A 15,039-nucleotide genomic window follows, 5' to 3' on the forward strand; every position below is an offset into this window, starting at 1 on the left:
GCTAATAAATTTGACACACTACTGGACTTTGTGCACTCAGATATCTTTATGATTATATGGGAGAATTATGAGTTATTATTGTGCACAACTCCAACATAAAATTATTTGTCCAGCGACATAACTCATATTAGAGTAGATAAAATAACAGGGAAATTATCCTCCTTGTTGGCCATACAAGACAGGTCAATTTGAATTATGATTGTTATTAATCTTAATTATGATTCTGCAAGGGTTTAGGTCTTTTAAGGTTAAGTGACTGAGATGCACAAGAAAACACAAACAAGTCCACTTTAGTTACATAAACATTTATTACTAATACTACAGCTACAAGTACTAAACACTACAACTACAACAGACACAAGAGGGAAACTGGTACACAAAGCTATGGCTAGTGAATGAGTTGAATGCATGATGCAGAGTTGTGTATTTTTGTAGTTGGTATGAGAGACCTGATAAACAGATGAGATGACTGTTACCTGAGAAGCAGTGAGTCAAATCAATGGTACAACAGCTTAGTTCTGAATTGCCAATTGAAATTACAAATCATGAAGCACCAGGGTTTAAGCACGTTGATGAAGGTTTTGTAGGAATACTTGCTTGCTCCCTCTGGTGGTTTCTTGTGGAGAATGGAGTCCGTTGTGCTGGGGTGAGGAGCTGGAGTCTGGATCTTGTGATGATGAGTGAGTCGGCCCGTCCAGACTTGAAAAGTTTCCATTGGAAGAGAGCTCCTGGTTCATGCTCTCCTAGGCTTGACCCTCAACTCATGACGCTACATTCTGAGGTTTCACCTCCTGTTGCTCTGAGTCACATCTTCAGACTAGCAAACTGCAAGCTTTCCACCAGCATGACAGAAAGCAAGAAGAACCAGCAACCAGCATCAAGCAGCCCAAAAGAGCGGCCTAAAAAGCCCAGAGTCTCAGATAAGACACTGTTTTAAAGTTTCAGTCTGCCTGCCCAGAAGGTGCATCCTGGCCAGTCCCAGGGGTTGCAGAGTTCTGGGGGACCAAAGTCAGTCCCCTCCTGTTCATGGACAGGCGGGTACAGTTCCTGAATCCAGTTACTCCATTAATCAAAGTATTTACAATTTAACAATTGCATAATTCCTAATTTTGCAATTTGGATAGTATCTTCAGTGTTCTGAGAGTGAAACAAGCAGAACGGTACTAAACATGATAGTGTTATCATGGATGATGGGATTATGTTAGTGTTACATTTCTTGGCTTAAAGGCAGTGGAATAAAAGTCTAACTAAAGCACATAACGACACACATATGATATACACACATATCAACACACTACAATTGTCCCAGATCTGAGAGAAGATCTAAGACTACATCTGTAAGTGGGTTTTACAGTCCTCTGGGCAGGGGTCCATGCCATTTTAGGGTGTGTGCGTGTGTGCGTGTGTTTTTGTGTGTGAATGGAGCATGGCATATTGTGCAGCATGTCTTGTGCCTTATGCTGGATTGCCAAGTGATCAGTTCTTGGGTTGGTCACTCCAGTCCTGAAACCACAGCAGGATTCAAGTTGGTGGCAGCTCGTCTCTGTGTGTGACTGGTTCTTAGAGGTGAGTTATGATAACCAGTGGTGGGGGTCTTTTATCTAAATGGTATGGTGTGAACTGGTATTCCCATCTTGTACAAGTTTTTACTGTTTTTGGACATTTTCAAATTTGTACTTTTATCATTAATAATGATGTTCTTTGTTAAGTGATGTTTGATGTCAAATGATGTTTAAACTCAACTGAAACAAATAAATTCAACAATTGATCGGTCAGTTTCTCTTCTCTCCTCACATATTCAGTTCATGTCTTCTGTCTGATCGCAATAATCCTAATATGATTCTTATACCATTTTCTTTTTATACTATACATTATTTGTGCGAGTCCCTGTTTCCCCAAATCTCTATAATAACGTTGAGAGTGAAAAGTTAGCATTACTCATAGAGCCATGGGACAATACGGAATATACTGGAATTTTCCTTTATGCTGCTTTTGGGAAACAAGGACTTGGAGCCAGTTTCACAAAAATACTTTAGACTGGTCTGTAGTTTTAGGCCAGTTTAGATTTTACTGTAAGGTTAGTCTGATGGAAGTTAGACAGTTTAAAAAACATAAAGATGTACTTTTTCGAAGCCTGTAGAAATATAAAAACAGCATCAACAGAATCAGAGGTTAATGGATGGATGGGTACACCTTTCACATCTATCACCCTTTCTGTGCATGATGACAGGAGGGCTTTCAAGCGTGAACACCAAGAAAACAGCAGGACCAGACGGTATCAGTGGGCAGGCCCTCAAACTATATTTCCCTCCAGGCTCACCACAAAGCTCAAGGATCTAGGATTAAACACCTCACTGTGCATATGGATCCTTGACTTCCTGACAGGCAGACCCCAGGTGGTGACAGTAGATGGACACACCTCCTCTACCCTCTTCGTCAACACCCAGAGCACAACCAGGGCTGTGTTTTGAGCCCCCTGTTGTACTCCCTGTACACACGTGACTCTGTAGCCACTTTCGACTCCAACACCATTGTCAAGCTTGCTGAAGACACAGCTGCGGTGGACCTGATCGCAGATAACAACGAAAAGGCCTACCAGAAGGATGTAGAGGACCTGACCCACCGGTGTCAGGACAACAACCTACTCCTGAATGTCATCAAGACTAAGGAGCTGATAGCGGACTTTGGGAAGAAGGAGGGAAGGATCTACGCCCCCCCTTAATATCAACAGGTCCTCAGTGAAGAGGATGGACAGCTCCAAGTACCTCGGTGTCCACATCACGAGGGCCTGACGTGGGTGCTGCATACTCACTCAGTGGTGAGGACGGCAAAGCAGAGACTGTTTTACCTCAGACGCTTGAGGAAATTCCGGGTATCCTCTCAAATATTGAGGAATTTCTACTCCTGCACCATCAAGAGTGTCCTGATGGGGCACCAAACAGGACTGCAAGGCCTGACTGGTTCGTTTGACTGAACATACAATAGGCGGCACTCGTATTCTGCAAGAATAAGGCTGGGAGAAACATTAAAGATCACAACCACCTGGATAACGGCCTTTTCTCCCTGCTGCCGTCAGGAAGAAGGTACCGGACTGAGAGGCTCAGGAAGAGCTTCTACACTCAGGCCACTAGGATCCTAAATGAGGATCCTAGTGACTAGCCTAAGACTGCTCCACCCGCCAACCCCGGCAAATCCTGGGTCATGGTGCGCCAGGTCAAGATCAAGATAAAGATGGTTAGATAGGCCCGTCACCAAGGTCTGTCTCCTCCAAGATGCTGAATGAGGCAGTGGAAAGACTGTCCTCCTCCGGGGGGCCATGTGCTAGTATCCTCTGGCCTCCGAGGTAAACGGTACATCAAGTAAGAAACGAGAGGAAGAAGAGTCTTGTTTTTGTTCATCATCTCTCCGTTCATATAGATATATTTATTTATTACCATTTATATTTTATTTAAACTCTTTTTAATGCACAAATTGAGAGAACTGATTGGATTACTTTTCACTAATTGTTCCTCCTATGATTAAATGTGACAAATAAACTTGACTGATTGATTGATTGATTGATAGATATAGTATTTCTTTGCATCTGCTTCCATGTTTTCATATCTTTTCTAATCTTCTTTGATCCTCGTCGACTGTGGGATTAATACTATTTACTGGAGTGTCTTTTTCTTTTGTATTGTTACATGCAGCTTAATTTTCCCAGTTAAACGTCTCTGTAACTGTTGAACTCGTCCAGAGGGCAAATATTTTCTGTTGGAGTCGAGCAGCCACTCAATCAGCCATGTTTTTTAGTACTTATCCAGATTTCATTACAAATTAGTTCTTCTCAGTGGTGGAAGAAGTACTCAGATCCTTTATTGTCTCTACTTGTTACTGGCTTGCAGTCCAGTGTGGCTAAGCAAGGACATTAATTACATGATAATTGTCTGCCCAATCATATATAGGAGAGAGATGTGTGGCTTTCTTGCCAAGCTGACTTCACAACACTTCCTATCATCTCCCCCATGGGAAAACAGTGCACTGCACTTTTCTTTGCTTTTTAGCTAGATTGAGAATTAAAATTAGCCTCATATGGTTTGAAAGCTACTGTGTTAAGCTAATTAGCAGACGGGGGTGCACCACCAACATCTGTATTAATCACAGAGTTGATAAGTAGCTCAAACCTGTAGCATAGCAAAGCTAATGCTAACTGTTTCATGTAAGTGAATTGACGATGCTAAAACACTTAGCTTCATAGTCCAGGAGCTATAGTTCAATAAAAACAGATATGTGTGGTCTAATCTAGTCTGCTAGTTAGTTCATTAAGCTTTCTAACCAAGTAGGGTCCATTTGATAGATTATACAAGAGAGGAGTGGAAGTATAGCATAAAATGGAAAGCACAAGTATCTAAAATACTTCTTGAGTAAATGTATTTAGTTCCTTTCCACTGCTGATTTTACTCTTCAGACTTGTGCAACAGATGAATGAAGACATCTGACTTAGTTTGATCATAATCGGTCAAAGTCCATCTATTGAAAAAGAAAATGTGAGAAACATCCTTATTTGAACCTAATAATAAACTCTGAGTGATATAAGAAACAATATGCTCCCCCCCCCCCCCCCCCCCCCCCCCCCCCCCCCATCTTCATTCACCTGAAACCAGGCACACCTCCCTGCTGCTGCGGAGAGAGGGAGGAGGGGGGAGGAGGGGGGAGGGAACAGGGCGGTGGAGAGGAGAGGAGGGGGGGAGGGGCGAGGCAGCAGCAGCAGGTAGAGGGAGGAAGGAGGGAGGGGGAGTTTGCGCCTGCGCGCTGGCTCTCCATCCCCTCCGCATCGCCCCCCCTCTCCTTCCCTCCTCTCTCTTTTCTGCAGCATCAGTACCACACTCCCTCCTCCTCCCCCCTCCACTCTCTCTCTCTCTCTCTCTCTCTCTCCCTCTCTCTCTCTCTCTCTCTCTCTCTCTCTCGGTCGGTTTCCTGCCGGGCTGCTGCTGCTGCTTTGCGCGCTGCGGGGCCACACTGCGACCGCACCGAGGAGGAAGAGGAGGAAGCCGCGGACCGAAAGGGGGGGCAGCCTGAGCCAGAGCGGCAGAGAGGCACGATTTTTTTTAAAAAAAAACAACATAAAAACCCAGAGGAGGAGGGTTTGATCGCACCGTCACCGCACGGATAAAAAATACCTCACAGAAGCAGCAGCAGCAGAAGGCGGAGACGCGTCACACCGCGCTGTTCCTCCCTCCATCTCTGTCTCCGCTTTTCAGGGGAACTGAAGAAGAGGTTAAAAACGAAGAGGAGGACAAATAGGAAAAAAAATCTGGTTTGGGATTCTCGGAGCGCAAAACGACGAGCGACGCGGCGTTGGACACCTCCCCCCCTCCCCTCCCGGACCAGGGCCGATTCTCCGTTTTATAGCAGCCAGATCGGCGCGGCGACACCATGAAGGACCGTACGGCGGAACTGCGAAGTGTAAGCTGAAATTTTCCTCTTTATTTCCATCCATGTTACCCTCCATGTTCCCACCTCTTCCTCTCCTCCTCTCCTCTAACCTCCTGCTGTAGCAGCCGCAGCCTCACGGCCTTGCCGCCTTTCCTGCGCTGCATCCGGATGCGAGCGGAGCGCAGAGAAGCGGGGCGGTGAACCTGTTAAAAGACACATTTGCGCTGGTGTAGCGGCGGAGTCTGCAGCGGAGGTTTGGCTGCAGCTCTGAGCTCTTCATGCTGTGAATACAGAGTGATGTGAAAGTAGCTGCAGTCAGAGTTGTGTGAGCCTGAAATTGAGGCTTTTCTTAGACATTTGATTGATTTTTCCCGAGTATGAGGGGATGTTTGGTTTGTGGTGCGGTGAGCACCGGCTGGAGGTCACGGTAACAGTCCGGACACATTTTATTTTCTTTATTTTGCGCCTTTATGACGGATATTTGAGCGCGTCTCGGCAGGTTTAGACGCAGAGGCCCTGCTCAGGTTTTCCATCGCGTTTTTCTTTCCTCATGCAGCGCTGCATGCATGATGGGAAAGAGGGTTAGGCTTTAAAAAAATAATAAATGAAAACGCTGCCATCCATGCTAATTTGGCCGTGCATGCCCATGCATGCGTGCCTGGATGACCTGATGGAGAGGAGGAGGAGGAGGAGGAGGAGGAGGAGGAGAGCTGACACTGAAATGAGCCGCGGACCTAAATGCAGTGATTTTTTTTTTTCCAAGGCCGCATCCTGCAGCCAGCGCGCGCCTCCTCCCTGATAGAGAGCCGCGTGAATGTGGGAGCATCAGTCCCGATCAGGCGGAGAGAGGATCGATACGCGGCTGGATGGATGAATCAGGATGCAGCTTTATCTGCTCCTTTTCCGCGTTTCCTGCCGCTCCTCCGCCTCCTGAGTGGGTGATAGTGGAGGGAGGAGGGGGAGTTGGGGGGGGAGGAGGGCGGGGGTCCCTTCATTGTACCAAAGCCTCACCCATTTTATGACTGTGGCTCTGCACCGGGTGAGACTGGAGGTTTTACGCGTGCGGTATGCGGAGCGATGCGGCGCTGCTTCTTTATGTCTTCGAGCGAACAGCTGATACTGGGCGGGTTGTGGTGGGATTTTTTGGGATGGGTGGAGGGGGGGGGGGAGGGGGGGAGGGGGGGGAGGGGGGGGGATTTTTGGGGGGGGGAGGAGGGGAGGGTCACATCAGCTGCTCAAACTCTGCAGCAACCCCACGCGCCTCCGCCGCCGCCACCACCCGGGTTCAACCGGGTTCGCGTCAGGGAGAGACGAACTGAGAACATCTGATACAACCTGAAACACTGTGTCTATTAATACATCAATATATCAATATATCAATCAATAAACAAATCTATTAATCTAATATTCATATTTAATATATCATTTCTTGTTTTATTTTTATTTAATTGGTTTTTTTTGCAGCTGTTTCCTCAGTGTGTGTGTGTGTGTGTGTGTGCGTGTGTGTGTGTGTGTGTGTGTGTGTGTGTGTGTGTCTGTCTGTCTGTGTGTGTTACAGATATATTTTGGGGGTTGGTCAGAAGCTGATCAATACCTGATCAATAATTCAGCAGTTGAATGGTGTGTGTGTGTGTGTGTGTGCAGCTAATTTGCATTAAAAAAAGTGACAGGCTCAGCAGCGCCGGGAGTTTACCGCACTGCTGTCCATCCATCTTTACTCCTTCTTCTCCTCCTTCTCCACCCCTCCGTCATCCCGCCATCCCTCCATCCTCCACTCCTTCCTCCCTCGCCATCCCTCCATATCTCCATCCATCCCTCTCTTCTTATTTCCATCTTTACACCTTTTTCCTCCATCACTTCCTCCCCCCTTTTATCATCGCTTCATGTCTCCATCCCTCCTTCCATCACTCTTTATCCTTTTTTCCTGCACCTGTCCTCCATTCTTCATCCATCCATCCTTCCTTTCATCACTTTTTGTTTCCATCCCTCCTTTTTCATCTTATTTCAACTTTCCTCCCATCTTGTTTCCTTTCTCTTTTTTGCCATCCTCATCCGTCCATCATCCCATCCTCAATGCCCTTCCTCCTTTCACCCCAAATATCTTCATCCTTTCATCATCCTCTTCTTCTTGTCATCCTCATCCCTCCATCATTCCTCCCTTCCTCCCCTTTATCCTTTTTCTCCTTTTACCCATCCATCAATCCCTCTTCACTGCCTTTTTTCTCTTCTATCTCCATCCTTTATTTCACTTTTCTTGTCTTTCTTCCATCTTCTTATTTCAGTTTCCCTCTTTCCTCCATCCATATATCCCTCCATCATCACTGTTTCCTATTCTTCACTTCTATTTTTCCCCCCATCTATGCATCCTTTCATCCTTCCATCTCCACTGCCTCATTTTTCTAATTCTATCTCTTATTTCAGCTGCCTGCCCTCTTTTTACATCCCTCCATCATCCTACCATCACCCCATCCTTCATCCCTCCAATATCCTTTCCATCATCAGTGTTTCCCATGTTCTCTTATATTTCTTCTTCCCATCCCTCCATACTTCCATCATACATTCCTCCATCTTTATCTCTTCTTTCCTCCTCCTTCTTCCATCCATCCATCCATCCATCCATCCATCCATCCATCCATCCATCCATCATCCATCCATCCATCCATCCATTCTTCCATCCATCCATCCATCCATCCATCATCCATCCATCCATCCATCCATCATCCATCCATCCATCCATCCATCCATCCATCCATCCATCATCTATCATCTATCCATCCATCCATCCATCCATCCATCCATCATCCATCCATCCATCCATCCATCATCCATCCATCCATCCATCCATCCATCCATCCATCCATCATCTATCATCCATCCATCCATCCATCCATCCATTCTTCCATCCATCCATCCATCCATCCATCCATCATCTATCCATCCATCCATCCATCCATCCATCTATCCATCCATCCATCCATCCATCCATCCATCCATCATCTATCCATCCATCCATCATACATCCATCCATCCATCATCTATCCATCCATCCGTCCATCCATCCATCTATCCATCCATCCATCCATCCATCCATCCATCATCTATCCATCCATCCATCCATCCATCTATCCATCCATCCATCCATCATCTATCCATCCATCCATCCATCATACATCCATCCATCCATCATACATCCATCCATCCATCATCCATCCATCCATCCATCCATCCATCATCTATCCATCCATCCATCCATCCATCATCTATCCATCCATCCATCATCCATCCATCCATCCATCCATCCATCTATCCATCCATCCATCCATCCATCCATCTATCCATCCATCCATCATACATCCATCCATCCATCCATCCATCCATCCATCCATTTTCAAATTTTGAGTGGAAACATCTGAAATTTGAAAAAAAAAGTGTAAATATATTTAAAGAGTTTTCTGTCGTCTGAATAAAAGTAGTTGAACTGTTGCGAACAGACTGAGTGAATAAATGACGACGTGCGTGAATCATGTGACCTAAACGTCACTGAGGAGCTGAAAACATCAGATCTGTGTGGAGCGATGATGATGAGGAGACTGTAACCTTCCTCACATCAATACATGAGACTAACAGAAACGTCATATTTCCATCATGTTTTCCATCGTTTGACTCTTTTAATGACGTCATCTCGTTGTTTCTTCTTCTTCTGCGATGGTTTAACGGCAGCGACTGGAGGATCAGTTTATCTGCTGATATTCACACAATTCTCTGGAAATTTGGTTGAAATTTGAGCAACATTTGGATGGAAACTTGACTACTTCCCTCCTTCCATCCATCCATCCTTTCACCACTTCTTTTCCTCCATATCTCCATCGTTCCACCATCGTTTCCTCGTCCACTTCCTTCTATTTTCCTCTTTTTCATCTTATTTCCTCTATCATCCCTCCATCCATCCACCTTCCATTCCGCCATCACTGCTTCACGTTTCTCTCGTCCACCCATCACTTCTTGTCTCCGTCTTCTATCCCTTCATTTCCTCCTTCTCCCCACCCTCCATCCATCCTCTCCCTCTCCTTTTTCTCCCCTTTTCCCCATCCTTTATTTCATCTCTTATTTCAGTTTCCTCTCCTCAATCCTTCTACTTCCATTTTCCCACTTCCCATCCTTCATCCTTTCATCCCATTTTTCTATCCTTCCTCTCTCATCTCTTCCTCCTCTGCAGACATTTATTCTGTCTTTCCTCAGTGTGAAACAGAAACCAGAGCATGAAGAGCATCCTCTTCTCTCTTTTTTTTTTATTTTTTATTTTCTGGTCATGAATGAATCCATCCTCCCGTCCACCATGTTGGATGGAGGAGTGAAATCCGGCCTGGAGAACGTCTCGCTCATGTAATCCTGCCGGTAACAGATGCTGCTGTATCATGCGGTGGCGGCGGCGGCAGCTCGGTAGTAATAATTATATTTTTATGTAATCGTCCACATCACAGTGACGCTGCCTCCTCCTCCTCCTCCACCTCCTCCTCCTCCTCCTCCTCCTCCTCATCGCTGCTGCTGCTGCTTCACCGCCGAGCAGCTCCGACTGCACACGAGTCTGATCGAACGCTGTGAGTGTGTGTGGAGTCGTATTATTAACACTACGGTGACACTGCAGGCTGCAAATAATACTCAGAAATGCTCCTTTAACATGATTATTAGTGCAAAATCTCTATCTTTAGTCTTTAAATGCAACACGAGTGAGTTCAGGTCTGTCTGTAAATCTGATTTTCATAATTTTTTTGAAAAAATTGGATCAGAAAAAACAGAAATCTCATTTATTTTCTGATTCTTGTCACGAATAACGGAGGCTCTGTGATTCTTTTTGGTTGAAAAGTTTACATAAATGTGGAAGAGCTGCAACGATGAATCCATTACCTGAAAATTATTCAGCACATTTCAAGCAAAAATGCCCCAAATTTTCTGGTTTTAGCTTCTCAAATGTGACAGTCTGCTGTAAACTGGATGTTTGAAGGTTTTGGACCGTTAATCCATCAACTAATTGAGAAAATAACGAAAATAATTGTTAGTTACAGCCTTAATAATCGATTATTTCACAACAATTTTAACACAAAAATGCCAAAAATTCTCTGTTAGCAGCTCACATGTGAATATTTACCAGTGTTGGTGATCTGTGTTGTCTGTTCTTAGTAAACATTATTTTTAAAAAGTTAGAGCTGCAACGATTAGTCGATGACAGAAAAAAATAATCTATTTTTCTAGCAATCATTTAGTTAATCGATTAATTGTTTCAGTTAGCTGGTTACAGCGTCTCATTTGTGAGAATTTACTGCTTTTTATGTGCCAGTTAACTGAGTGTTATTGTGTTTTGGACTGTTGTTAAATTCTAGGAAACTGTGGTGAATATTCTTCTCTGTTTTCTGACATTTTATTGACCGAATAATTAATCAATTAATTGAGGAAATAACCTTTAATTGCAGTCGTATATTTTTTATTTTGCAAATGGAGAGACAAAATAGAAAGAGAGGGAGAAGACTGCCGGGTGATAAACTGTGTGTGTGTGTGTGTGTGTGGCACCATATCCAATTCCAATCTTATTGATTAAAACAGAAGGCTGTGAGGGAGGGCAAAGGGGTAAGCAGGGACATCATTCACTCTTGATGGATGATTTTTTTTAAAAAGCCATGTGTCACTGCAAGCTTGTCTATATTTGTGAGGACTTTCACTGACACTGATACCAACCTCAACCATCACAACCAAATACAAACACCAACCGTAACTTTAAAACCAAGTCTGAACCCTCAACCTGCCTGTTGACGGTCTGTCCCAAAGTGAAGACCAACCAAAATGTCCTCACAATGTAAAAATGTCCGTCAAAGTTCTAAAAGTTAAACTGGTCCTCACGAATAGATCTAGATAGAGGAGTAAGATCTATCAGGCTTCCAACACACACACAATACTTGTTCATTGTTGGTTTGGATCCTTTACAGTCTGACGTTTTGTTGACCTGTTCATCCGCTGCGACCTACGTGGACTTTGTCGCTCTAAAATAATGTCACCTGATTACCTCATTTTGGTACCGTCATAATTACTACGGTCGCTAGAAGACGCTGTCACCGCAATGCAAACGAATGCATAATAGAATAGAATAGAATAGAATAGAATAGAATAGGGTGTGTGTGTTTGTGCCTGACAGCCGGTGTGGTTTGTTTTGTCCTCCTGGAAGCACCAGGTGGGTGTGTGTTTGGTTTAGTGTTTGTTTACCCAGAACACACACACACACACACACACACACACACACACACACACATACTTCAGAGGACATCACACTGACTTACATTAATTTCCTGGAGACTTACCTCAGCCTCTTACCAGGCACCTCCATTTTTGTGCACGAGCTGAAAAACGTGACTCTTTCTATTTTACAACCAAAAAGTCAGAATGAGTGAAAATAATGCTACCAAGGCTAAAGTGTCGTTTATCAGGTTAAACAGAGTCTTCAATCTAAAAATAATGATTTACATTACGGGGACTTGAGTTTTGTCCCCAGAAGGGAAGCGAGTCCCCACAATGTGTGAACAGATTTATGTCCCCATAATATCAGGAATACCTGTACTCTCTCTCACACACACACACACACACACACACACCTGCTGCTGTCATCTCGTCCCACTCAGTAGTGACTTGCTCAAGGGCACCTTGACAGCAGCGGTCTGACACTTCCTGCTGTCTAACACTTTCAAATTAAAGTTACTCCAAGCTGGTGCAGTTTGACTTTTTAAAATTAAAGTTGCACTGAGCTTTTTCTTTCTTCTTTGTTGTTTTTTTTTGGTTGAAATATTTTGTTCTTCACACTAAAGCAGAAAGCAATATCTCAGTGTTTTAGCCAGTTTACCACCATTTCTATAAACTTTATATTACTGTTGAGCATTTAAACTAAACTATCTGAAACCCTGGAAAAAGATGATTAATTATTAGTAAGTTAATATTTTTTGTCCACCATGTTAGCTCCTGTTAGCTTCTGTTAGCATCCTGTGCTGAGTCCCTAACTTTGCAGTTGCCATGTTTACTATTTTCTTGTTAGCAAGACATGAGTCATCAAAAAAAAGGTAAAATGACAAATGTGAGTGTTCAAGGAATATAAGATTCTGAGCATTAGTGATGTCGTAAATATAGTTCATATTAATGGATTTTGTCTCCACTGTTATTATTCTTTGTTCATGCTCTCAGTCTGCAATAACACTGTACTGTGATCAGTAGTACATAGTGCTGGTACATAGTGTATAGAATTAGAAAGCAGTATTTGGGACACAGCATGTGTTTTGTCATGTGTGACGGCTTTGAAAATACTTTATCTTGTCAGTTTTTTTAGTGTGAACACACAAAAGCCTCAAAAACCTGCTGAGACTGAGTGTGCAGTCTGGATTTGGGACGCAGCTTGTGACTCTCACAGAAAGTTCAGGATGTTTTCTGACAGAAAATAAGATGAACAGAGTAAACCAGGGTCCCAAACCAAGTCTCCACCCACTCGCTGTTCAGTTCTCCTTCAGTGAATCACCTGCAGATCTTTGACTTTCCCTCGTTGATGTTTGGACACATCAGGACTAAATGAACAGTGTTATGACGTCAGACTATATTTGTACTGTTTAAACATCTTTACATTTAAATGACAGAATATAAAATTAACTTTTGGTGTTCACTTTGAAAATATGTTTCTGGCTACAGGCTGAATGCTAATGATAGCTAGCTCATCAGTCTGAAGGTCTGTAGTGTGTGTGTGTGCCTGTGGCCATCCTTCAGCCAAGACAAGGGCAAACCCTCCATTACTGCTGGCACACATGAGGTCACTTTCACATCCTGACGTTATTCTCTACTGATATATTCTCTCGTGTTCTGCATCTGCTTCAGCTTCATTAGGATGTTTTATATCCCTGTTTCCTTTAAATCCACTGTGTGGTGTTTCTGCAGCTGCTGTTTAAACCTCAACATGTTTCTGGTTGATGGTTTTCAGTCTGGCTCACATGCTTTCACTCTGCCAGAAGTGAGATACAGTTGATTTAGATTCGATTGTGGTCAGATTAGATTAACCACTTCCTCGTCCTATTAGTCCACACACACACAAACACACGTTTGTATTTCTGTTCTTGTGAGGACTCTCATGGTTAGAATACACGCCTGAGTCCCAAAGAAACCAAAAAAACAATTTTTACCTAAACCCTAAAACCCTGAAGTCTTCACCCTCAAACCAGTCTTTGAAGCAGTGGGGACCAGACAATATATAGACCTCCTTTTGCCCTCAGAACTGCCTTAATTCTTTGTGGCAAAGATTCAACAAGGTCCTGGAAACATTCCTCCGAGATTTTGGTCCATATTGACATGATAACATCACGTAGTTTCAACAGACCAAGAAACCAGTTTGAGATGATTTGAGCTTTGTGACATGGTGCCTTATTCTGCTGGAAGCAGCCATTAGAAGATGGGTATAATGTGGTTATAAAGGGATGGACATGGTCAGCAACAATACTCTGGTAGGCTGCGGCGTTAAAATGATGCTCAATAGGTACTAACAGGCCCAAAGTTTGCCAAGAAAACATCCCCCACACCACTAAACCACCAGCAGCAGCAGCAGCCCTGAACCATTGATACAAGGCAGGACGGATCCAGGCTTTCATGTTGTTTACACCAAAGTCGGACCCGACAAACTGAATGTCGCAGCAGAAATCGAGACTCATCAAACCAGAAAAACGTTTTTCCAATCTTCTATTGTCCAATTTTGGTGACTCCATGTGAACTGTAGCTTCAGTTTCCTGTTCTTAGCTGACAGAAGTGGCGCCTGGTGTGGTCCTCTTCTGCTGTAGTCCATCTGCTTCAAGGTTCCACGCGTTGTGCGTTCAGAGATGCTCTTCTGCATAAGTTGGTTGTAATGAGTGGTTATTTGAGTTACTGTTGCCGTTATCCTCTGACCTCGGCCATCAACAAGGCATTTTTGCTGGATATTTTCTCTTTTCTGGACCATTCTCTGTAAACTCTAGAGATGGTTGTGCGTTAAAATCCCAGTAGATCAGCAGTTTCTGAAATACTCAGACCAGCCTGTCTGGCACCAACAACCATGCCACATTCAAAATCACCTTTCTCCCCCATTCTGATGCTTGGTTTGAACTTCAGCAGATTGTCTTGACTATGTCTACAAGCCTAAATGCATTGAGTTGCTGCCAAGTTATTGGCTGATTAGATGTTTGCGTTGCAACACAGCTATAAGACATGAATAATGAATAATACCACGTTATAGTTACTAAAAATGTCCTCACGTCCCAACAGTCCACATTCTGAGAGCTTTCAAAATGTCCTACATTTTGAAAGATGTCTCCACTTTAAAGAAATATCTTCACTGTCCAAAAACTGTCCCCCAGTTGTGAAAATTTGCTTTGCATTCCAAAAATATCCTCACATTCCCAAATTTCCATGTTTCAAATTTTCCTCAAATTCCAAAACACAAACATGTCCTTACTTTCCCAAAATGTCCTCAGCTTTGAAAAATATCTTTAATTTCCAAAATGTCTTTGCTTTACAAATATGATGTTGCTTTTCAAAAACGTTGTCACTTTCACCAAAATACCCTCACCTTTTACCAAAATG

General features: G+C 43.6%; 1 protein-coding gene across 1 annotated transcript in view; it reads left to right on the forward strand.

Annotated features, from left to right (window-relative positions):
• The first annotated feature begins 5,335 nt into the window (after positions 1-5,335).
• The window catches only part of stx1b (syntaxin 1B), a 59,779-nt gene continuing 50,075 nt past the window's right edge, over positions 5,336-15,039 (forward strand). Inside the window, exon 1 of the mRNA XM_042393381.1 lies at positions 5,336-5,445. Within this exon, the coding sequence (XP_042249315.1) occupies positions 5,416-5,445 (30 nt within the window). The 5' untranslated portion in view covers positions 5,336-5,415. The remainder of the gene's footprint in view (positions 5,446-15,039) is intronic.

The sequence above is a fragment of the Thunnus maccoyii genome, chromosome 18 (genome assembly GCF_910596095.1).
Source record: "Thunnus maccoyii chromosome 18, fThuMac1.1, whole genome shotgun sequence".
Lineage (NCBI taxonomy): Eukaryota > Metazoa > Chordata > Actinopteri > Scombriformes > Scombridae > Thunnus > Thunnus maccoyii.